Source organism: Lupinus angustifolius, chromosome LG08 (assembly GCF_001865875.1).
Source record: "Lupinus angustifolius cultivar Tanjil chromosome LG08, LupAngTanjil_v1.0, whole genome shotgun sequence".
Taxonomy (NCBI): Eukaryota; Viridiplantae; Streptophyta; class Magnoliopsida; order Fabales; family Fabaceae; genus Lupinus; species Lupinus angustifolius.
In genome coordinates this window covers 24084235-24109157 of record NC_032016.1, presented here as the reverse complement: position 1 = coordinate 24109157, position 24923 = coordinate 24084235, and the positions used below count along the sequence as shown (strand labels likewise).

Sequence of the window (24923 nt, the reverse complement as noted above, 5' to 3'; positions counted from 1 at the left end):
TACAAACATAACTAAATAGCCAGCCCTTAATTTGAGTGACTTCGAACAAGGATACACAATTGTTATAGGGTCAACATTCTTGCCATTCCGTGTGAGAAATGCTTATGTTTTTCAGTTTAAAAATTCTTTTATATGAAGATGAAATATGTCAATCAATAATACTTTTCTTGGAAATTATTACTTTATGTGACACGCATTCATATGAATCTAATAGAGAAACTACAACGAACCAAGGTTGCAGCTATCAAACAATATAAGACAACCAAAATGCAAAACCCAAAAAAACATGAAAATCCCAATTAAGGGGAGACAAATATTACCAGTAAAAATCGGGCAATGTCTGCATATAGTTGCAATCAACAGATTTGCTCAAATCGTCATTAATCCATTTCCGCTGCCAGCATTAAAGATAGATCACATCAAAGATTTGCCAAAACATAAAAACAGATTTTTTCAAACCAAGTTTCTTAAATAAGCTAAGAAATATTTAATAAGTTTTTAAAAGATAAAGTGAGTTAAAACTCAAAAGTGCTGCATTTAGTTATCCATGCCCCTCTTTGCTTTGAGGGACTCAAGAGCCTTCTTCCGCAACTCAATCTCAAGCTTCTTTTCCTCAGACAGTGTCTCTTCATTATCACTTCGATTTCCTCGTTCAACTTCCTCGTCTTCAGAAATATAGTCTGATTTACTCTTCACGTTCAACTTCTCTGCATGACGCTCTTTCCTTCGGCGTCGCCTCTCTTCATGTCTTCGACGCTTCTCCTCACGCTTCACCTCTTTCCGCTGCTGCTTCTCCTTTTTCTTCCTCTTAGCCTCTTTCCTGTCCTCTAACTCAGAATTAGAACTATAATCTTCGTCTGAAGATACAATTTTTTTCTCAGATCTTCTATGTTTTCTCCTATCCTTTTTATGCTTATCACTTTCCTTAGAAACAAAATCATAGGATGCATCATGATTGATACGATCAACTTTTTCAACTAAATCTTGACTGGCTTCTGATCTGTGGCCCCGGTCACTATTTTTAACATAGTTTGAATGTGAGTGATCCTTGTCATCGGATTTTTTAATATCCACGGCATGGGATTCACGAGGCTTCTTGCTGGAAAGAATTTCTTTGTTCATTGGTGACTTCTGTTGAGCAGGAGATTCATCCCCCTTCCCTGAAGTTCTGTCACTGCCAAAAGAGTTTAGAATATCAGAAACATATGAAATGTGGAGCAGTGGAGGCATTAAACCATCTAGAAAACAACAATATGCCAACCATATTACCCTTTTATCTCCCGATTTTTCAATCTCCAATCAGTATCATCATAATGACGATATTCAGATGCCAAATGACCAGCTGATCTTTCAGGAGAGAACTCATCCTCATGACAAAACTTTGCTGGTGAATCTTTTAGCTTACTGACTGGGGATGAATAATTAGATTTCTTTAGTGATGATGTTGTTTTAAGATCTCTGTTCTCTCTGCCAAGGATATGGAGATAGAATGAAAAGGAGGAAGCAGAAAATTGAACAGGTTTAGTAACTTAATAACAGGGTGGCCCAGTGTATGAAACTCCCATCTAGTGGGGTCTGGGGAGGGTAGATGATCACAGTCTTACCCTTGCAGGCGAGGAAGTTGTTTCCAGGAAATCTAGCAACTTAATGATCAACAAATAAGTAAAACCAAGTAATGAGTTATCAAATTTTTATTCAAACCTATAATAATATGTTTCTTCTGCTCCTTCACTCTTCTCTGGACTGTCATGACTAGGTTTCTGGGTTCTTGGTTTCTTTGGTGGACTTGAGCCTCTTTCACTGGTCAACCTCTCTCTTCTTTGCCTTGGACTCTTACGTGGACTATACATTTTTAGAAAGGTAAATATGTATTTCTGTGCAATGATGAGTAAATAAAAGCAATGCATTAGAAGTCAAGAAAAACTACCTTCTATCTTCATTACGGGCCCTTGCTTGTGGAGATACTGACCGAATTGGAGACTTTTCAGGTGTAGACATTGAATCCTGTGATCTAAGGTTTGAAGCTTTGCGATCCTTATCTCTCTGTCCAGACAGCAAAGGTCTAGAGGATTGATGAATCTTAGGTGACAATCTTTCTTGCATTCTGCAACACATCCCAAAATTTAATGAATTTCTTTGCAAGAACAAAAATTAAAATTATGCAAATCCAAGACAAAACATTATTGAAGCTTTCCACTGAGTATCACTTGCTATACCTGACAGGAGAATTTCTCTGGCGTCTTGGAGAAATTTTCCTAACTGGAGATGGAGATACATGCCGTATGGGGGACTTAGAACTCCATTCATCAGGAGAAAGAGACCTCCGTGGGGAGGGACTTGGTGGCCTTTTCTTACCAGAAACAGATGATCTACGTCGCAAAGGAGATGGAGACCTGCGTCGAGGAGATCTACTCCCATACCTTCGTCGTATGGGAGAGGAGGATTGCATGGGAGAGTCTGATCTGTGTCGTACACTTGTTGGTGGTCGGCGCACAGGTGAAGGCGAACTACCCCGCATGACAGGAGATCTTCGTTGCATGGGTGAGGGTGACCTTTGCCGTCTTATAGGTGGTGGTGATCGACGACGACGCAGAGGAGAAGGTGATCTGTGTCGACGTGCTGGAGGTGACCTACGTCTTTTAATAGGAGAGGGTGTTCTGCGTTGACGAAAAGGTGAACTGCGGCGATATGGAGAATGCATTCTACGTCGTATAGGAGAAGGAGATCTGTAATTTGAGCGGGATCTCGATCTTTGCCGCGAATAAGGCCTCCTATGAGGAGATCGCCATGGTGAACGTCTGCGAGGAGAAATAGACTGCTGTCGTGGAGAACGACGAATTCTTTCAGAAGAAACAGAGCGCCCTCGAGCTTCAGGTGACCTGGATATACTCCTTGACCTGTGCCTACCACTAAACAACATAAACTCATTAATAAAAATGAAAAAATCCAAAGGAAAATTAAATATGCACTACTATAATCATTAAAACAGGGGTGTGGAACAAAACAATGATTTACTTATAGACCTAAAAAGCTTCAGGAATTAGAAAATGATTTACTGAATGACATTGACGGTGAGACTTTGCCAATGATAACAAACACTGTATTTACAGCCTTCCAATATATATGGGAAAGGGAAATATATATATATATATATATATATATATATATGTTTTTATTATCAATTGTCAATCTCATTTACCAACAAAGTGTTAATCTAATATTACAAAGTTTTATTAGATCTCCAGAATGACTAAAATGTAAAGAGTTCGATTAATGGCACTACCGATGAGGAGAAGTGGACAGTGCAGATAAATGTGCAATGGCTGTAATAGTTCAATGGCAAATTAGTAATCGAGCTAAATTGAGAAGTTCAATGTGACAAACCGAGTTCACTATACAAATAATAAAACTTAAGCTTTAACATAAAGTTGAAGATAAATACTCTTGAGAAACTTCAAAGATGACTCCCACCACTTTTTATAAGGTGTTCAAAATATCAAAAAATCAAGAATAACAATGAATACAAATTACTTCATGATGCATTTTTTTTTACAAGTTTTATGTAATATTAGAGGCTTAGAGCTCTAGTGCGATAATATATGGGTCAAGAAAGTTCTGAGTTTGTTAACTTGCTAGTCAGGTTTAAATTATTTATATCAAAGGGCCTATTACCAATAAAGTGAGTTGCAACTTATATTTCCAGTTATGCACATTAACGTTAGGATTCTAGGTCATCTACTAGAACCTAGCCACTTCCACCTTGTGTCAATTTATAACAAATTAAGGGAACACACAACTCCATCCACAATAAGAAATTGAAAACCCTTTTAAGTTCGTATTTTGAAGCTGGCCACTGTTAAAAAAGGAAAAAATATCATTGCATAAAATGGAGAAATTGTCCCATTTAACCTGCTCCTTGATCTAACACCATTCCTCTTGTCGGATTCATTCCTGTCATGAACATAGTGCCTTGGATCCTTGGGCTTCATGGTTGGGTCTGAATTAGTATCATTATTCTTCACATCGGATCCATCGTCCTACAGTAGTTTGAGGTAAAGGACATGAACCCAAATAATTGCAGAAGCTAGCTGAGTTCCATAAAAACACAAATGCAAGTTAAAGCCAAATCATAGCTCTATAAAATGTATCTCCAGCATGGAAAAAACAGTAATACCAGTTTTTTCAGCCTCTCTTCCATGCTTTCTCTGACTTCCATGTCTTTTTTCCTCTGAATTTCACTTGTTATCCGATCATTTTCAATCTAAACCACCCATATGAAGCAACACTAATCAGAAACCCACACAAAAAGTATAAATAAAAGACACTACGAGAACCAGTTAACGGCATATCAAGACTCTTGGGGGCACCTTCTTCTTCTGTAATTCTTCTTCTTTGGCATCCAAGAACTGCTGAGGAACGCCGCTGGCATTTTTCTGTGCACTAAGAAGAAGTGTCCAAAGTTCTTTCATGAACTTTCCAGTGTTTTTCTCCATGAACCCAGTAATTTGAATTTGAACTTCCTTCCCATTCACTTCCTGCGTCATAAGAAATAGAACATGGCCAATAAAGTAGCAAAAGGTGCATGAACATTGATGATAGTTCATAGGGAGGATTATCAAATGATAACCTAAGCTCAAATAGATGAAGGGTGAAGAAATGTAATACAGATTTCAATAAATACACATATCCTTTTTTTAAAAATATAACAGTAATGTAAAGACTGGGCTAATACCTATTAGAAATAAAAAATTTAAAACACCTTTTAATCTCCCAGATCACCATCAAGGTCCGCAACCGCAATTTAAAACCTTGGTCGCCATTTAATGTAATAAATATGAAATAGAAAATCCTTGATCACAACAACAATAACAATGACATCAAGACTTAGTGATCACCGATCAATTACCTTCTTATCCAGAAGACCATGTATGAAGTTAATAAGCACTTCATCTTCAAAGCCAAGAAACTCTGTCACCCTTCTAGTAATCCAAGGCTTCATTACTTCCATGTTCACCTTTGTCATGTCCACCTACAATCCACTTATCAGTCATAACCGATTTTGAAACAATTGAATTTAACTAACACAGATTAAGTTTACCAATTCAAAAAACCCTATCCATTATTGTTCCAATTACCAAAAGCATTCACAAACATTAGCCCTAAAATAATTTTACATGAGACATAACCAATGAAACTAACCAGATGCTCCAGTTCAGGTGGAAACTTCTGAGACTTCATCAGCTTCGCTTGTTTATTCGAAAACCGAGTATCTTGATCCGCAGAAGTACCCTATGCACAAAATTCATCACACATAGCTCATAATCTAAATAACAATAGAAACCTAACTAGCGATAGTTATGCAATTAAATTACATAAAATTGAAGGATGTGCGATGGTTAAAACATAAAAAGATCTGAGAAGTATTCAGATAACTCAATTTCGATTTCAATGTAAACACGATTGAAGAGTAATTTGAAGTAAAAAGGTAGCGCTGAACTTACTCGAAAGAAACCACCCGACATTTTCTGATTGAAATCGGTTCAGAACAGAGAGAGGAGTGTGTTAGAGAGTGAGAATGTAGCGATATCTGCCCTAATTCGTTCACACTCACCATTGCTGGTTATAAAATGATCCATCGCATAGTTAAATTACGGTTTTGTCCCTATGTCAATTAGATTTTTGTTCACCCTCTCTCACCTTGTTTGGGAAGGATGAGAAATACACGTATTCATACTCAAATACGGTCTACCCAAAATATATTGGGAAATATATAAAATTTGCATTTTTATAGTTGTAATAGATTATGGGAAAAATATATACACAAACAATGTATGAATACTTGCGAGAAGATTTAGCAAAATGATATATTATTTTCCTCTCGGAGTGAATTAATAAAATTATCTCGAAATTCTCTTATTTATGACAAATAGAATAGTATGGAGAAGTAATACTAATATGGAAGATTTCCATTTTGTTTACCTCTGCTTTTAGATGAAAGTGATAGGAAATAAATGTATTTGGATTAATATGCATCGAACCAATAAACATATGGATTTAATATATATATATATATATATATATATATATTGATATTGTAAGTATTTTTTATATTGTCAATAAATCTTCACCATTCACATGCTAGTTACTATTGACTTTCAAACAAAAGTATTATAAATCAATAGTAGATGATGAGTTGACAAATATTGATTTATATTGTACAAATATTTATATTGTCACTGCATATAAAAATATTACATATAAAATTTGACAAATATTTCTTTCCACTTCAGTAATATGGTTCACAAGTCTTACATATAAAAATATTAGAAATCTAAAATTTGATTATGTTCTAGATGTTTGCTAGTAAATAGGATGCACAATGGAGGAACCTTCCATTTAGTAGAATTTGGATAAAATAGATATATGTAACAAGGTCGTATGGAAAAAGTTCATTTTTAAATAAATGTATATATTTTAGTATTACCCAAAATCTATATTTTTCTGCCCTTTTCAAACATGTTCCACTTTGAGAGGTCCATATGTGAATAGAATAATTTATAGTCTCTTTTTAGAGATTGATTTTCCCATCTTGTAACTCATAAGTTCATCCTCTCTACTAATAGACTAAAGTGATGATTGCTAAAAAGTTAGATATAGATTATTTCTCTATTCTTTTTTTTAGGCAATACTAAAAAAGAACGAAAGAGTATGCAAAGAATAAAATGTTCCCAATCTCTATATTTTACAATAAATTAACAACATATTAATTTAGTAATATAAAGTCTCGTTATGATAAAAATGTTTTTACAATTTATCTTTTTTCACTCACTACTTGTTCTCCTCTAATGGAAAAGGAAAGAAAATATCAATTTATCTTTCCTCCACAACTCATGGAATTATTTCTTTCCAACATTTATATAAAAAACAAATCATGTCTTCTAGAATTTAATATTCAAACTTTTAACTTAATATTTTGACTAATACTCACTGATAATATTAAACACAAAACCGAGACCGTATATACGGTCCATATATCAGTTGCAATAAGTAATCCGTATAGGTGAGAAATCCAATTTAAGAAGCTGTGGTGAAAAGCACCGAATCAATTTCCACAACGAAGATGAGGATGTAGCAGATTATCGACACGTGGATCAAAGGTTTATAATCGGATGCAAACCTATTTATATTCCATCCTCTCATTCTCTTTCTGCTCCGCTCATTTCTCTTTCTCTCTCTTTCTCTCTCCTCTTCGCCGCATCTCTCACTCCAAACCCTAACCACCACCGTCCCAATTTTCCATTCATCTTCTTTCTCTTCACTGTTCCTCATTATCTTCCTTCCCGAAAACCTCTCGAATCGGAAATTGGTGATATATAACAGAGTTTGTGCCGACCATATTTTCCGTGATGGCGGCTTCCACCACCAGTCAGGTATATATTCAGGTTATCGAGGATGTCGTCAACAAGGTTCGAGATGAGTTCGGCAATAACGGTGGTCCCGGCGATGAAGTTCTCAAGGAGTTTCAAGCTGTAATTTCTCTTATTCTTTCCAATCTATTTGATTCCACTCATCCATGTTATCTGCATGTATAGATGGTTGAAAATTGTATAGTTAAATTGATATATTATCTGATGGTTGATTTAGGGCTTGGATCTGTGTTTGTGTGCTCAAATCTTTGTATTTTTGTTGATAATTTATTTAGATGTGGGAATCAAAGATGATCCAAGCTGGTGTTATTCTTGGTCCCATAGTAAGGTCCAGTGCACCTAAGCCAACGTCCGGAGGTCCAATTACTCCGGTTCACGATCTCAACATGCCTTACGAGGCGACAGAGGAGTATGAAACTCCCACAGCTGAAATACTTTTCCCTCCTGTGAGTTTCTACTTTCTAGCAACTAAACAAAAAAACGTGTGAAGTTATGAGTTGAAATTGTTGTATTGATGATATTGACTTTTGAGTGTACAGACACCAGCGCAGACTCCTATTCCAACTCCTCTACCAGGAACTGTGGATAACTCGATGTATAACATTCCTACTGGACCTAGTGACTACTCATCTTCTGGAAATGGTTCTGTGGGAAATACGGAGATGAAAGGTGGAAGACCTAGTGCATACATGGTAAACCTCATTTTGTGACTCCATGGTACATATGATTGATAATATTCGAGTAGCTGTCTATTAGAGCAAATAAACTCTGCTGCTACTTAAACCATGTGCATGGAACTTATTTTCTTTTAGATGTGTGTATTGATCTTCTCCATACAATCTTGTACAGCCACCTCCTTCTCCATGGATGAACCAGAGGCCTGCACTTGACGTCAATGTTGGTGAGTTCCATTCAAATTTATGACGTAGTGATTAGTAGAATGGATTTGCATTAACGACTGTGTATTACTTTAGCTTATGTGGAAGGGCGGGATGAGGCAGGCAGAGGAACTTCTAATCAACCTCTGGAACAGGTAAGGAAGCTGATGAGGTCTTTTAGAAATTTGTTTGTTGTCAACTTGAAGAGCTCTTGCGTTAGTCTCTTTCATGAAGGCAGAGAAATAGTTCCTTTTTTTTCTATGTGCCTGCCTTGAGCATCCTCTCAAATTTAAAAATGGAAACATCCAGGACTTCTTCACAACGAATGCAGGAAAGCGAAAACGTGATGAGTTTGCTTCACAATATAATGCTGGTGGATATATACCTCAGCAAGATGGAGCAGGAGATGTTGCACCTGGAGTTTTTGAAATTGAGGTACAGCTTTCATATTATTAAATATCCTTGGGATAGTTTGTTGATTTATATTAGCTTTGTACTTGCATATCATTTGTGAGTATTTCTGAAATGATGTTAATAATATTTTTTTGTAAATGTGTTTGTGGTGTGTGAGCACGACCAAGAGGAACTGTAGTAAGATCCTGGTTTCATAGCATTTAATCACCTTTGTTGTCTGTTCTGATGGATATCCTTTTTCCATCCGTTCAAGCAATATCATGTTTAAATCATATCTTTGAGTCACAGTTTATTTGACACAAAAGTTGGCTTGAACTTAAAGGTTCTAAAACTGTCTAAATGTTGACAAACTGAAAACCGAAAAGACAGTGTTATTGTATGCTGAAAAAATTGTCATACCATGGGAAGTGGTGGAATGAGGGAGATGGGGCAAGGGGGACTCAGATTCTCTGAAGTTTATTCAAACATGGTGGTACATAGTGGCAGTTTACCATGAGCACAAATGGATAATGATTTACTTGACAATTACATCAAGAAACAAGACTGACAAAGCCTCACCACTATGGAAGAAAAGTATCATAGTTTTTGTGGTGAAATATGTGAATTTACATTAATTTGAGGTCAAATTGTTAACATGAAATGTCTCTCCCTGTTCAACTGTACCTATATATTGATTGTTCACACAAATGCCATCTACTTCTCCCTCCCTCTCTCTTATCATGGCTATTTCTTATGTTCTTTGGATTTCCTGCTTGCATCTCTTTCTTCTGCACTGTAGCATTGTTCTAGAGTGTTGTCAGTCTACAAAGTAGATTTTTACTTTCCAGATCTTCAATTATGGTTATACGACGTTAAACAATTAGTCAACATGATTAGAAATAGATCATTGAGGTTTGAGGCGCCCTTTTTAGAAACAATTATCCGTGCATTGAGGCACCCTTTATTTAGTATAATTGAAATAGATCATGCCTTTATTTTGAAACTTGCACCAATTAAGGTTGAGATGTTCAGATTTAATTTTAGACAAAGGTGAAATATTTGTTAACTCACTAGATACCACTGCGTCATATGTTCTCTTGACAATGAAATCATGTAATTGATAAGAATATAAAAGTTTTCCTCAGTTGGGTTCTGAATCTTTTCTTCTATGTTTAGTTTCATTCAGCTGCTCTTAAACAGAAGTTTTTCTGTCCTGTTATCTTTTTGGGTTGATAAAATTCTTTAGAGATATGGATCTTTCCAAACATTCAGTACTAGCTTTTCTAATCAACTGTTGCAAGATCGCCTTTGTTTGACAAGCAATCAGGTTGCACTTTCCAACTGTTGCAAGCACGATCCCAGTGACTTGCTGCATGTATATTTGCTCAGATGGTCTCTAAACAGTATAGATCAGAGTCTTCTTTGTCTGCCCATTATTGTAGATTGTTCTTTCAGGTTCTACATTACAGTAGTGCAGATGTGCATGCATATATTGATGATTGTCTTTTTGTTGACTTGCATGGTTAATGGAAAGGTTTGTTCATTTACTGAACTGGTGGATATAAATCTTTCAGGTGTATGGAGGGAGCATCTCTGTTGATGCGGGTCACTCTACAAAAGGAAAAATGGCAGCAAATTTGGAGAGGCCAGCCTCTCAGATTCCTCAACTTGATGGACCAATTCCTTATGAAGATGATGTGCTTTCTACCCCAAATGTGAGTAGGATTTACCTTTCCCTCTTCCCTGCTCTCGTAGAATCTTGTAACTTCATCCCTACTTACAGATACACATTTTGTACATATTAAATATATCATGACTTGGCCCTACTTTTGTTAGCTGAAAACTCCAATAGTTTGGGTGTTATATTTAGCTTAGCCCCCTTAATAAAATTGGATGGTGTTTCCATTTCCATAGTCAATAATTCTGAGCTTGCTAATTTTTTAAACTTGTAATTTCAATGGTACTCATAGTCTTGGTTTCCCTATTGATAAACAGGACTATATAACCTTATTCTATGGAAATACACAACATTTAAGTGATTTAATGAATTGAAATAAGCATTTAAAATTCTTAAGTGATTTCTTTTTCCAGTCAAGATGGATGTTGTTGCATTTTATATGATTTGGCACCTGAACTAATTGCTTACTGAACACTGTGATATGCTAGATATATTATTACTTGGCACTACTTTTGTTACTTGAAACTCCAATTGATTGGGTAGCATGATGTTTTGCCCCCTCCAAATAAATAGATTGGATGGTGGTACCAATTCCAAGTTCAATTATTTTGAGCTTGCTAATCTTTTAAACTAAAGTTTCAATGGTGTTTCATTTGATATTTTCCTCACCAAGTCTTGCAATCCAATCTTATTGTTTTTATTCCCCCTTGCTGCAGATATACAATTATGGGGGAGTGTACAATGAAGACTACAATATTGCTAATACACCAGCTCCTCATGGTAAATTGAGAACTTACATATGTTAATTATGTATGTGTCTCATCATACACACACACACACACACATATATATTGCAAATGTTGCTAATACGTTCTCCCCACCCACTGTATTTTATTAGAAGCACCTGTAAGTACCCCAGCTCTTGTTGCTCAAAATGAGGTTGAAGAAGATGATGATGATGATGAGCCCCCGCTAAATGAAAATGATGATGATGATTTGGATGATTTGGAGCAAGGAGATGAGCAAAATACACATCATCTTGTTTTGGCTCAGTTTGACAAGGTGACAATCTCTTTCCTCCACTTTCTGTGAATTAGGCGTTGAGTGCTGTAGTAATATATGATATGGTCATATATTTAATGGCTCACAGTTGGAGAACCACTTCTTGAGACTAATCGAATATCTTCCTACAAATTTAGGTGACACGTACCAAGAGCAGGTGGAAGTGCACACTAAAGGATGGCATCATGCACATCAATAATAAGGACATTCTCTTTAACAAGGTTTGATTGTCTTGAAGGGAAAGAAACAGTAATATGTTCTTATTATTTCTGTTTAGCTCATGAAATTTTGATGGATGATACTACGCTCTTATGCAGGCAACTGGAGAATTTGACTTCTGATTATTTTGTTAGGATTCGGTCTGCTGTTTAGTCGCATTGCTGTGATACAACATACCTCAGGTCTCATTGAGTGCTCCATTATCTTTCTTTTATTATAATCATTAAGTGAAAGTTTAAGGAAGTGAAAAGTCCTTAATACTTTGGAGACTGTCGTGTTGATATTGGCCTATTGTACATAAAGAATGAGCAAATTTTGGCCTTTACATGGATGGATACTCTATGAGGCGTTTCCCAAAGTTTGCCATTTGTCAAGTGGGGGTATGTGGTTATTATATTAGCTCTGTACTTGGACATTTTGGTTAATTTAAGAATTGCGTTGTATGATAATGGTAGATTTATTTAAACTCTTTAAATTGCCTTGATTCTCTTGGTCAAGCTTTTGATCCTTGCAAAGAACGACTATAATGATTTTTTGGGGTTAATATTGATCTTTGAAATTTTAACCTGAAAAATATTAAAAAGAAAAAAGTTGATGATGGTTTATTTTTTAAACATGTGGTGCCACTTTAGAGTAAAAGAATGTTTATGCATTATTTTTCTTGGTTAATAGCTTGTTATGGTAAACACCAAGTGTGGTTACCATTGTACCATCCAGAAGGATGTTCACTCGTGTCGTTTTCCATGTTGGCCAATGAGATTGAGAGCATTTGGGGCTGTTAACTGCCATTTTTGGACTTATAGGTCTGTGATAAGCAAGTTCGACTTTATGAAAAGCGTTACATTTTGATTCATCAAATCACCTTACTTTAAAAGAATGATTGATATATATTGGATTGAGTGGTGTACGAGGCCAATATATTCATCAAGTTTTTCAAGTGTATCGATTGAATATGAATCTTGTTTGGTGGTAAATCCTTCTTGAGATCTTTCTGCACATAGGATTTATGCCCCTATATGTTGAAATACTTGAGTATCCTCAAGGCAATTCTTTTAGGAACCAACCTCTACAGCCCTTCAGAATCCTAGGTCCCGAACTGCTAGTGGTAGAGAATAACCCATTTTTATTAGCATTTCTGTTCATCAAGGAAAATTCAAGGTATCTAAACCTTTTAACTCAATAAGAAGGTTTTATATGTCGGTTGTAATTATTTTGAAGTGATGTACCTATTTTTTTGGTAGTATTGTTTGAGAAATTACTTTATACCCTTAAAATATAAACAAGTGACACATCTGATATTTGTATCAGCATTTGAGCTAATTTCACTGTTGAGACTAAGACTAAGACTTGATTGTTATAGTCTTTGAAACTATGGACACTGACAGTTTCTAAAATCATAGTAGTAGTTAAATGACTTAAATGATAATTTCTTTAAATTTCAATTACAGAAATGCTAGGATAGTCTTTTATCTTATTTATTTTGAATTTTGATTGCATATAGATTCCTACTTACTGTTGGTGTAAAAGATCAGAATGTGATGGAATGATGTTAGTAATGTTTGAATCGAAGGGTACGAACATTTGCAATTGAAATTTCACAATGTGAAAATAGCTAAAAAATGGAATGATATATCTAACATGCTAACAACGTAATAAGACTAGGAAGAAAATCACGAAACAGTGCGTTGTTTCTTTGGACAAATATGATAAATATCAATGCGCATTGTTGACAATAACGCATGTCTTATTTGACAATAACGCATTGTTGACAATAACGCATGTCTTATTTAACTAGTATTCTCTAACGTTGGATCTTGTATAGTAGTAATACACTCTGAATTATGCAATATTTGTGTGGATAGTATAATGGAATTACATTTTGAAGTCTCATTAGAGTAACCAAAAGGGTTTGTAGATTTGCCACTAAGGACCTTGTTAATTTCAAGAGTTGCAGGTGCATGCTTTTCAACCACTAATCTCATGTGATCATTTATCAGAATCCAGTTGCAACTCAAGTGTTGAAAGGAATGGTGTAGAACATGACAGAGCAGGTGGTACTGGTAGCTTAACTTTCAATAAGATGCGGAAAACAAAGGTTTTGAGTTTTTGTTAGTTCATAGGTTTTGTAGGAGGACTTGTTCAAGAACCCTTTTATTTGCGCATTGAAGTTTTATTTTTTCTTCAGTTTATTGTTATTTTTTTTATCCATCAAGATTCTTTTTTCGGTGCAAATTTTGATCCATAAAGTTGTAGGCTCTTCTTGCGTACCATAAAGTGGTTGCTCATTACAATAGAAACGGTGGGATAATAGAAAGAAATTCATGGGTGCAAAATATGTATTCAAATACAGTTGATGTAACAAAATGAAATATCGTTTAATTTTTTTTAAAAATCATTTAAAATAAATTAAAAGGTAATTTATTAAAACGCCATTCACGTGAACTTTACATTACCACTTTAAGTGAAACATTTTACTTTCTATGTTCAAGAGAATTTTATGCTCTTTTGGTAGTGACATCACTCTTTTTAAAACTAGTTTACATTTAAAATATCAATAAAAAAGTCATCATGCACAAAGTATAGTCTCTAATCCTACCCACAATGGAGAGACATTGCAAAATTTATAATCATGACCTTAAGATTACAACATTGTACTCAGGCTAGGAAATATATTTATCATTATAGTGCAAGATATTTAATATTTAGGAGATTATAATGTTTAACTTCATGCATAACTTTAGAGTATGATAATTTCTTGAAAATGAAGTCGTGCCCGAGAATTACGTTTTCACTAAAGTCTCTCTCCTAACGTCAATCTGATGCACAACTTTGGTGAAATCGTGGGTATTTTGCACTATCTAATATGTATCCTAAGTAGCAAGCATTCTTCTCCTATATCAGTATTTCACCGAGTCAAACTTGTACCCTAGTGTTTTTGTGGTGTTGGAAAACGTGTGATAAGAACCACAATAAGTCAAATACAGACATCACAATCATTTAAAGGAGAAAAATCTTATCAGCTTGTGATTTACAAAGAAAAAGTCACATTACATAAAGCAGAATACTTAGAGAAACTTTGAGTGATTGCCTCTTTTTCTTTTCATGTTTTAAGATGTCATTGACTAAACATGTTCACGTGTTGTGTTAAAAGAAAATCAGCACCATATCAATATCACAATAGAAACATGATATAAAAATAAAGTTGAAAATAAATAGTAACTCTTGAAATGTGAAAAAGTCAATAACCATACATGATTAAAAAGAAAACCCAGCAGTTCTCACCTAAATAAACAAGAACAGCTTTCTCAACATAGCAACATTTTTGTACAGTCACATCAACTTATAAACTACCTCACCACATTTATAATCTTTACACCATAAAAAGGGTTTGTATAGTCATCATATTTTACCTCCTCAGAAGGGGCATAAGCTGTGTTGGTAACATCTGAAGCTCATCAAAGCTTAAATTCTATGTATAGACTTAGAACTACAAAATGTACAATTCTGCAGTACAACCGAGAAACTTTATTTCCATTCGGCCATTGATAGATAGATACATAGATAGATAGATAAAACATAACCTCTTGATGTAGGGAGAGGAAGAAAGCTCACACTAGCCTCAGTTAGCTATACAAACAATTATTTTTTCGGCGCCACCTATGCAGGTTGAGGAGATTGGGCAGCAACTCTCCTTTCTGCAACAACAATTATAAGATCACTACTCAAACTACATGTGATATCTTACTCAGCATATTATATAACTGAAAATAACTCGCAGTTAAATGCGTGTAATAGTTTTCATGTTTATACACATGGAAGTTGTTCTTCGGTGTGAAAGAGGTTGGTCGGAACTGGCATTGGGATGGAACAAATGCAGAAATATATGAGTGAGAGTGAAAATGAGGAATAATAACATGAAAGGTGCAAGTACCTCCAGCAGCAACAAGTTTCTCCACACGCGCGACGATATGTTTACCATAGGTGTACTTTTTTAATGCGTTCAGATGAACCTTGATTCGTGAGAGAATCAGCTCACGTTGTTGGTCCTCACAGGTTTCCAGCACCTTTTGTACAACATAATTTGCGAATTGATCTTTCATCATGGCCTGTATATAATAAGAATCTGAATTAACATTTTGCAAAACATTTAAAGCAGGAACAACTTTAAGTCCAGTTCATGCAATAGGATTGTCAAATTAATATTAGCATTGTTTTCTGCTTTCCCTCAAATAAAGAAGACAACGGGCTAAATCTTAGAAAGAGAATGTCCGAAAAAACCTGAAGAGGTTCATTTTCGTCTGTGGAGCCAAGCATCTCATTCACTAGTAATAGTCGTTCAGAAGGACCTCCAAAGCTCAAACATTTCTCTACAACATTAGAGGCAAACTTCTGTTGACTCATTTGAACTATCTTGCCTGCTAATTCCTTTATTATAGCAGAACGCTCATGAGGTTTCCCATGTTCCAGTACATGCTGTTATTTGGGGAGAAGAAACCAAAAAAAGACATCAGCTAACAAATATATATGACATATTACTACTCGGATATCAAAACAAGTAATAAGCATAAACCAAAGGTACATAATATTGTGCAGAAGAGGGACTAGATTCCCATATCGTATAAATTAACCAACCTCAAATCGCATGTTATAAGCATAAAGCAAATAGTATAAGATGTTATAACATAAAGAATGAAGCTTGATTGTGGTCGAGAAACCAAACAAAACATGAGAACTGTAAAATCATATTTCCACCTTCATGGCAATAATCGCAGCAACAAAAAAAGCACAAACTGTTAGTAGTTAGCCAAAAATATAAACCTGAACAACGTAGTTGCCATACTGATCCTGAGCTAACATGCTAACTGCCCCTAAAATCTCGTCCATAACTTTCTGCTCTGTTGTAACGTCTCTGCAGTGTTCCAGTACTCTCTGCCATGTAGAAGTTATTATTATATGACATATGATCTCAATTCTCAAATACATAATAAGAGTAAGTAGTAACATAAACATTACCTGTATGACCCGACAACCATATGGATGGGTTGAAAGTGTCACAACTTGATCAAAAAAAGTTGTGACAATAAACTGGATTGCATCTTCAGGGACACATTCAATACACTTCTGAATAACATGGTTACCATTCTGATCACGTACACAGCGCATGATATTACCGTCAAGCTCTTGAACCATCTCTATCTTCTGATCCAAATCAACAACTTCGATGGCCTAATTAGGGGCACATAATTGAAAACGTAGGGAAAAGGAGGAAGTTCAGAAAATTATGGATAGAGATTCAAACATATAAATATCAATTACTAGCACTCTAAGTCTTCAATACCTTCTGGATGACTCGACAACCATACATTTGAAGGCTAAGATTCAGAACATGGCCTACAAGCTTGTTTGCTATTTCTCTTCTCTGGGATGAAAGTCCGTGCTCAAAAAACTGCAAGATACAGACTATTGCTCAGCTCAAACAATATCCATGAAACACAATCATAAATTGAAAGAGTAATGATTACCTTCTGAACCACATAATTGCCAAAGACATCAGTCATCAAAGCAAGAGCATGTGGCATGATTTCCTCGTAAACCATGTTTTTTTCTTCTGTAGTTGCTGTTTCAAGCTTTTGTTGAATAAATCGGCTCCCATATTGATCCGCACTGCCAATGATAATTGAATTTAATTCTTCGGGATGGCAGCATAGGACGAAGCATCAAAAGGCCTAGAGGCATGTAATGATCTAAAGAGAAAAGGAAAAAACCTAGAGGTAAAAAGTATACCTGAATTCAACAACATGACCAGCAAGTTCAGAGAGTTCAAAACACTTAGTTTTATTGTTTTTGAACTCTTCCAACAGAGAAGAAGCAAAGCTTTCACCCATCGCCCCAGCATCTGCATGCCAAGGTCCCATTACCCCAGCTAAATTCCTCATTCCAGTAGCAAAACGCATATTCAGTTCATTGTGCCTAATCGGACTTCCAGATCCAACAGGAGAATTAGACACAGCAGAGTTTGCAATTGGACTTCCTGGGTAAGATAAGCCCACGCCATATGCCTGATTTCCATAATAACCATGATGATTGGAGCCACCGGATTTACCAACCAGTGGAACATTGTATTGGGACTTCTGAGGTGAGAGCAGAGACCCAAGATAAGCTTTCTGAAGCTCGAGCATGTATGAATCACCTAAGTAGTTCCTGTGCGCTGAAGGGTCATTAAGCGCGCCAAGTTGTCCTGCATACTCGGATGTCCTCAAGTATGGAAGATACATAGGATCAACAAAAGAAGACTGGAGACCACCACCCACAATTTGATTTCCCATTCTACTAAGATTATGCACATCAGATCCAAGACCTAAACCACCTCCAAGAACTCTCGAGTCCATTCCAGGGCTTCCCATTGCTGATGCTGCAGCAACATTTTCATAGAGGGGTGGCATATTACCTGAGCCAAGTTGGTTAGTCATCAAGGATGCCAATGCCGGGTTTCCCACATAGCCATTCAAGCCATAGTTAGTAAATGGTGAGCTTGTTCCATCTAAAGGCTGGTATTGAGTAGGAAAACTGCTTCCTCCACTATAATTGGAGGTAGGTGATCCTTTCAAATATGAATTACCGGAAGGAACATTATATTTTTGTAGCTCAACTCGCCTATCGAAAGATGGGTTGTTGAGGTCTGACCCACTCCCACCAAACTTGCCGGAGTTTTGCATGTGACCTGATTCAGTCTTCTTTAAATATGCATGTTGCTTGCCATGATCTTGACCACCTTGCATACCGAAAAGATATCTCTGGTGATTATCAACATCTGATTCAACCTGTGATGGCAAATGGTTGTCACCATATAATATGTTGTCTCCGGACAGGTTCAGACCCGACAATGCAGACACAAGATCAGATGACTCATTGATGCCAGAGGAAACACTGCGAAATAAATCCGGACTGGCAACGCCTCTCTTGTCTGCAGCAACAGTTCTCCCGCCACCAATAGGTGTGAGGCAAGGACTGGGAGCCCTAGCAACAATTTGTGGATCAGGAGTGGTGCTTCTTGACAAAGAAGATCCTCCTAGTACAGCAGCATATGAATATGAAGCTGGTAGGCCAATAGTTTGGGCTGCAGGTGACTTTAAAGCGTCAGTGGTTGGGGAACCATGGCGTATATGAGCCAACTCAGCTTCATCAAATGTATTACGACTGCTAGGACGAGAAGGAAGGCCTGTGATAGGGGCGTTAAACCCCATGTCATCCTGCACAATTAATGATTTAATGGTTATAAATGATGGATGGAGGAAAAAGATCAGAGCAAGGGAATATTAAATTCACTACAGATATGCCAGCAGTGGACAATAGCAACAAGCAAACTAAATATTGCTATAAGATGTGACTTTTTCGGAGGCTTTTTTCTTACAAAAATGACATGTATGCATTACAATGCAAAAGGAAACAAAGAACACCAGATACTGAAATATATATGTCATGAAAAATATCAACAATAAGCAGTGGAAATGACATTGTAGAAGCCAAATGCCAAACAAAAAAGTACATGTCATTTAGCATTCCTTTAATCAAACTTGAAGTCCCTAACCAATTACAATCATTAATCACAAATCTTGAACAAGACCAGAGCATAAAAATTAATGTACGCATTCAAGACCACATAACATGTGCATCAATTAACCATAGTTCAATCTCAGAACACATTCTGCTATATTGTTTCCCAAATGAAACAGATGACAAGAGTGGCAAATTACTGATGCAATCATAGGAATAAGAAACAAATGCAGCATAGGAATAAGAAACAAATGCAGCAAAATGGAAGAATCAAGCTACCGGAAAAATTTCGGCGAGGCTCTTTTGTTTGGTCCTAAGCCCTAGCCCAGAGAAACCAATCAGTCCATCACCACCCCACTCAGCTGATCCTCCTCCTGTTTTTTCATTATCCAACTCACTCTCTTGTTTCCTCATGTTAAAACCCGGAGGGGTCAAAAACGGCGATCTACCACCGTTATCATCAGTTATGTTCGCTTTCCTCCTATCTCCGATTCCACCAAGAACTGAAGCTCCTCCACCTTTAAGTCTTTGAGAAAACCTCCAATCCTCTTTTGATAACAAAGGAGGTGGAAGTCTCGGATTCAAATTCACATTGGAGTAATAGTATGAAAGATAAGCTGGATCAGACCGAAGCTCTTCCTCGGATAAGGAAGCAGTAACAGCCTCAGCCTCAGCCTCAGCCTCAGCCTCAGCCTCAGTACCACCACCAAACATTCCTCCAACTGCATTAAGAGAACCTTCCACAGTTGGAGGCGCTGATCCACTCCTATAAATATTGAGTTCTCTTTCCCAATCATCACTTTCCTGTCTACGTTGCCCGCGAAGCAACATCCCTAACTCCTTCTCCAAATCATCACCAAAAGAACCATCCTTGTTCCCAAGCATCGGTCTTCTACCCAATTCAGACAACATTCTTCAGAATCTAAATTTAATATTGATAATTTGATAATGACACTCTAATCACCTATTTGAAAAATATACCTTCAAAACTAAAACTGATGATTACCCAAAACCTGAAATTAAACCCTAAACCCAGAAACAACTAAAAAATTCAAACTTTCTCATCACAGAAGCTAAATTACAACACCCCATATTGGCAACTACACAAAATTATGACTTGCAGTTACTGAAGAAAAAAAACAACCAAGAGAAAAATTCAAACTTTACTTTATGAAAAAGTGCTCCAAAAACATTTCTGAAGCTGAAAGAAAAACTACAAGGAGAATCAATCAGAAAACAAGATTGCAAAATTTAAGTCAAGTTTTCATGATTATTGACAACAAAATCCTAAAGTTGAAATTAAGGGTATGAAGTAAGACCAAGAAAAGAGAAAACAGTGAGGTGAGAAAAGAGGAACAATATGTTAGAGGATCAAGCCGGCGGCTACTGGTTTTTACAAGAACCATTAGGGTTTTGTTCCATTTGGAGGAGGATTAAATACAGTGAGTGAATGATGATAGTAGCAAAACCAACCCAAAACTATATTGGGTTTTTATCTGTATTAAAATTCACAAAGTTTCCATTTTTTTCTGTATCTTGGAAATATCTAGAATATTTTATGTAATTGACCAAGTGATAACCGACTTATGCCATTGCCAAACTGAGATGATGTTTTTGTTCCAAATTATATTATTATGTCACCAACTGACACGTAGGTATAATAGATTTCCTACTTCAGTAAAACAGAACAAGCTACAGTAAATTTCGCACTGTTACCACTTTCCTTTTCAGTTCACTTCTGTTTTTTTTTTTTACTTACATAGGGTAGTGTAATTCAACATCTCTTCTTAAATATAAGTTCCACTGTTTGTTTCATATATATATATATATTTATACTTTCCAATAGAGTAATTCAAAACAAAATCTATTTTAACTGTGCAACCTTATTATTGAATACTGGCTAAAAGAAAAAGATGATGAAAAGATTTTATTGAGCCAAACAAAAAAAATGGCTAAAGATATCTTGAAGAAAGGGATAATTTCTAGGCAAGTGAAAAGAAGTGGATATGGTGAAACCAACATTAATGCTCTTTTCCCTTTGACCACATAATCTTTGAGAGTTTTGACTATAAATAATAGTGTTTCATGTCATTGTAAGACACACCAAATACTTAGCTTAGTGCATATTCTCTCTTCTTGTTTTCTTGTTCTGATTGTGTGAGAAATACTTGAGTGAGAGTGAAATTGGGTGTATTTGAGTTTTGGGAATTGAGTGAAACACTTGTAGTTCTCTTTTATAATAGTGAAATAATCTTTATTGCTCTTCAGTTATAGACTTAAGCAAATTACCAAGTCACATTAAATTCTCAGTATCATTTTCTCTATTATATTTTCTTCATGGTTTTTTACTCCAACACTTGTCATTTTGTGTCATTTTGTTCATAATAGGAACATTCTTATTTAACTGTTGACTCTGATTTTGAGTAAATGTTATTGAATACATTCCCTCTAGATATATTCTTAGATTTTGGTTGATTACTTCTTTCCACTTTTGTTTTTGGCAGAATATATCCACCATGCTTAATTTGTATATAATTTTTACAAAAAAAAATATACATAATCTTATTTGTATTTTTTTACATTCATTTGCAATGGGTAAAAGCAATATACAACAACTAAAGTTTAATTTATATGGGATATATTAATCCAACGATATCATAATAATAATATTTATTGACAAAACATTTTTAAGATTTTTGTAATCTTTTTCATATATAATTTTTTTTAATTCTCTTTATCTTTAGAAATTAACCAACATTTTGTTTGATTAACTCACATTAAGAAAAATTCTAACAAAATTCTGTGAGATTCTGCAATCTTTTCTTTTAGGTAAAGTAAAAGCAATATGTTCATTAAAAAATTGGTGCACGGTACATTATCATAAATTGATTGCAAGGTAGGAGTTTATTTGACTACTGAAGGATCTAACTTGATAACTTATCATTGATTACTTTAGGTGCAACCTTCTGACCTTTTATTCATATAGTTAATACTCATAAATAGGTTCAGCTGTGTAAGGGAGAAAAAATGCTACTATCACTTAACTATGAACCGGAGTAACCTTGGCCAAAATGATATAAATTCATTTTTTTTATTTGTATCATTGCACTAGAGGTAATATTGTCCAAGCCGAAAACTCTTTTTATTTATTTATTTATAGATAATAAGATGAAAACAGGAGGAGTAAGGAAAGTGGGTAGAGCCACCGCTTCAAATAATCAAATAGTTAAGTGAGAAATTGATTACTTGCATTAACATATTCACCAACACACAATCAAAATCGAGTCTTGCTAAGTAGTGATATCAGGATATTGATTATAGAATTCTATTGCATAGAAGAATTTCATTTAAAAGTATAACTTCAATTAAAATTTCATGGAGTTTCGATCATACAAAAAATAATCCAGTGTACTCCTTATTCAACCTGTATAATTCAAATAATTTAAAACTCATACCATAGGTAGTATTTATCCAAGGACGTAAAAATTATGTGCATGCATTAATAGTTGTGTGTAATTTCTGGCTATTATTTTGCTATAATTTTTAGTTTGACTATGTTTGAGTTTGGAAAATATTATGCTTCTAAAGGTTAAGTGATGGGTGAACATCAATAGTGGATCAAATAGTTACATTATTAACATTATAAAAGAAAGTCATTTACTAGAGAATTTGAGCTATTAACAAACGTGTTTCCCTGAGTTCATTTTTAAAGGAATAGAGTTGGGGCCAAAACGTCACAAAGGTATGTTTTAAATGTGTTTCTGGTAGGTTATAATTTTTAATATATGTATGCATATGCATTTACGTCACCGTTACACATTTGAGGCCCAACAAACAATTTATATTAAGTTATTGCATTGTTTATTTTACACAATTCTCCTTTTTTTAATGTAAATTGGAGTTCTGTATGAAATTTTTATTTTACAAAGTATCCCCTCCAACCGAAAAGAAAGTAACTCTTTTTTCAGTGTTATTTTGTCACCGTAATAAGGTCTTCATTTTTTTGGTACAAAAAAAGTCTTTAGTTTTAAGGAAAGTTAAAACATGTGGAAAGAAGTTTATTCATTTCCATAAAGATAGTCAAGAGAGTAAAAAGAAATAGAAAGTAAAATATTATGTTTGAAGATGTCACAAACTATTTTCACCTAGAATCTTGATATCTTAAAAAAAAACATCAACAAGTGTTGTCTGTTCGGTTTATTCAAGTGTGAAGTCCACATTAGATATGTAGGGAGGAGTGAAAGGGTTTATAAGAAGGAAAGCCCATGGAATTAATACCTTAAGGTTTTGGTTCAAGACGTGATGTCCAACATTGTCTCACCCATATTATTAGAAAATGAAAAATACAAACAAGAATATAATAAATATTTATTTCTTTATATATTTTAATATCCTTAAAATATCAGTTAATCCAAATCCAAAATTTTCTAATAAGAAATAGTAGGATGAATTATTTCTTATGATTGTCCTTGTTACTATTGATTATTAACAAGGATGCATGAATGCACAAAGTTCAACACATACCCACTTTGCGTTGTTGGGTATGATTGCATGAACATGAACGCGTCATAATTAGTTAGCTCTGGCCCAGTTATGAAAATGATGCTTAAAATCCATTATGGCATTTGGGCTTTCAATAAGATGCTTAAATCATACTCTCCATTTTATATTAAAAAAACCTGGGAATCCACTTACTCTAAGAGTAATTTTTAAATTTACTTTTCATTATAGCTATCAATTTTATGGACATTAAATGACTTAGATTTAGTTACTAATTGAAACTATTAGATTTCATTAGAATTAATGGTTAAGATGTGGAATAAGTTTAAATTTTTTAGTAAGTATCTCCTCTTAAAAACCAAACCATGTAAATGAATGTCAACAAATCTACAAAGGACAATATCAATTTCCACATTACAAATCAAATAAACAACTACATACTTTTAGTGAAAGTGATGGAAAAAAAAAAATGTGACAAGGTGTAACTGTGTTACTCATGCAATGCATATTTTTAAATTTAAAAAAATGCAACACGTAGTTTTTTATCTAATAGTTAAACCGATTGTTATTTCTGTTAATGCTTTTTATTACCTGAATAAATGATAATACAATATGTCCAGAACAGTTATATGTAAATAAATTAAATAAACAGACCGACGGATTAAAAAATCATTTTTGCAAAAAATTATATAGAGCTTCAAATGAGGTTAATAGATTATGGAGAGAGAAAAATATAATAAAGCTATGGCATAAATTCTAAGATCATTTTTATTATTATTAATATATATATATATATATATAAAAGTTGAAACACACGTGCTAAAAGTTGACAACGTCCATGATAAATACTAAAATATCAATATCTTATTCTTTTCTACCTTTTAAGTAAATCTTTATTCAAAGGTTTCCTTATTGTTTATTTTACGTCTTCAAGCATGAAACTCAATGAAATTGCATTATTTGAGCCCTACTAAATATCTCCTGTCGTTTTATTCTAAGAAGCTCAAATAATTTCAAAAGGACTTATTTATCTATCCTAATGAAACAAAACAAAAATTATTTTGATTAAAAATTAGTATTAGTTGTACGAAAAATGGACAAAAAATTAATAAAAATAAATAGATAATATTTGTATATGAAATATATAATTCAAATTAACAACTCCTTGATGAAGATACTTCCCAATACAATTGAAAAGAATAAAGAGTTTAA

The 24923-nt window shown here is 34.7% G+C and overlaps 3 protein-coding genes across 7 annotated transcripts; 1 reads left to right on the top strand and 2 right to left on the bottom strand.

Annotated features, from left to right (window-relative positions):
* Window positions 317–5635, bottom strand: LOC109355401 (serine/arginine repetitive matrix protein 1-like). Of its 5 annotated transcripts, XM_019598546.1 has the most exons (12): window positions 5502–5635; window positions 5200–5289; window positions 4907–5029; window positions 4368–4535; window positions 4175–4261; window positions 3910–4037; window positions 2217–2909; window positions 1928–2104; window positions 1702–1842; window positions 1316–1467; window positions 1270–1285; window positions 317–1174 (listed from the first exon to the last, which is right to left on the bottom strand). In XM_019598546.1, the coding sequence occupies exons 1-12, from the start codon at window positions 5520–5522 to the stop codon at window positions 538–540; spliced, it is 2433 nt and encodes an 810-aa protein (XP_019454091.1). In that variant the 5' UTR covers window positions 5523–5635; the 3' UTR covers window positions 317–537. The 5 variants fall into 5 exon arrangements, with proteins under 5 accessions (XP_019454091.1, XP_019454089.1, XP_019454092.1 ...); XM_019598544.1 differs by having other exon boundaries at window positions 1270–1467; XM_019598547.1 differs by lacking the exon at window positions 1270–1285 and having other exon boundaries at window positions 317–1168; window positions 1348–1467.
* Window positions 7123–12154, top strand: LOC109355400 (transcription initiation factor IIA large subunit-like). Its single transcript, XM_019598543.1, has 11 exons — window positions 7123–7529; window positions 7703–7873; window positions 7967–8119; window positions 8277–8328; window positions 8402–8460; window positions 8615–8740; window positions 10273–10413; window positions 11093–11156; window positions 11275–11438; window positions 11576–11659; window positions 11756–12154. The coding sequence occupies exons 1-11, from the start codon at window positions 7407–7409 to the stop codon at window positions 11777–11779; spliced, it is 1161 nt and encodes a 386-aa protein (XP_019454088.1). The 5' UTR covers window positions 7123–7406; the 3' UTR covers window positions 11780–12154.
* LOC109355396 (pumilio homolog 2-like) lies at window positions 14863–20769 on the bottom strand. The gene is made up of 9 exons (XM_019598537.1): window positions 19491–20769; window positions 17442–18907; window positions 17180–17321; window positions 16996–17103; window positions 16671–16883; window positions 16476–16586; window positions 15936–16130; window positions 15589–15763; window positions 14863–15352 (listed from the first exon to the last, which is right to left on the bottom strand). Exons 1-9 carry the CDS (start codon window positions 20121–20123, stop codon window positions 15315–15317), a joined length of 3081 nt encoding a protein of 1026 aa, XP_019454082.1. The 5' UTR covers window positions 20124–20769; the 3' UTR covers window positions 14863–15314.

Bases quoted from the DNA above. Each gene is read 5' to 3' on its own strand.
- LOC109355401 (XM_019598544.1), bottom strand. From the start codon at position 5,522: ATGTCGGGTGGTTTCTTTCGA. The intron at 5,030-5,199 runs GTTAGTTTCATT...AGTGGATTGTAG, and splicing joins CACCTGAACTGGAGCATCTG to GTGGACATGACAAAGGTGAA. The intron at 2,910-3,909 runs GTTAAATGGGAC...TATGTTGTTTAG, and splicing joins GGTGTTAGATCAAGGAGCAG to TGGTAGGCACAGGTCAAGGA.
- LOC109355396 (XM_019598537.1), bottom strand. From the start codon at position 20,123: ATGTTGTCTGAATTGGGTAGAAGACCGATGCTTGGGAACAAGGATGGT. The intron at 16,131-16,475 runs GTTTATATTTTT...CCCAAATAACAG, and splicing joins ATGGCAACTACGTTGTTCAG to CATGTACTGGAACATGGGAA. The intron at 15,764-15,935 runs GTTTTTTCGGAC...TATTATATACAG, and splicing joins ACGAAAATGAACCTCTTCAG to GCCATGATGAAAGATCAATT.
- LOC109355400 (XM_019598543.1), top strand. From the start codon at position 7,407: ATGGCGGCTTCCACCACCAGTCAGGTATATATTCAGGTTATCGAGGAT. The intron at 8,741-10,272 runs GTACAGCTTTCA...TAAATCTTTCAG, and splicing joins CTGGAGTTTTTGAAATTGAG to GTGTATGGAGGGAGCATCTC. The intron at 11,157-11,274 runs GTAAATTGAGAA...GTATTTTATTAG, and splicing joins TAATACACCAGCTCCTCATG to AAGCACCTGTAAGTACCCCA.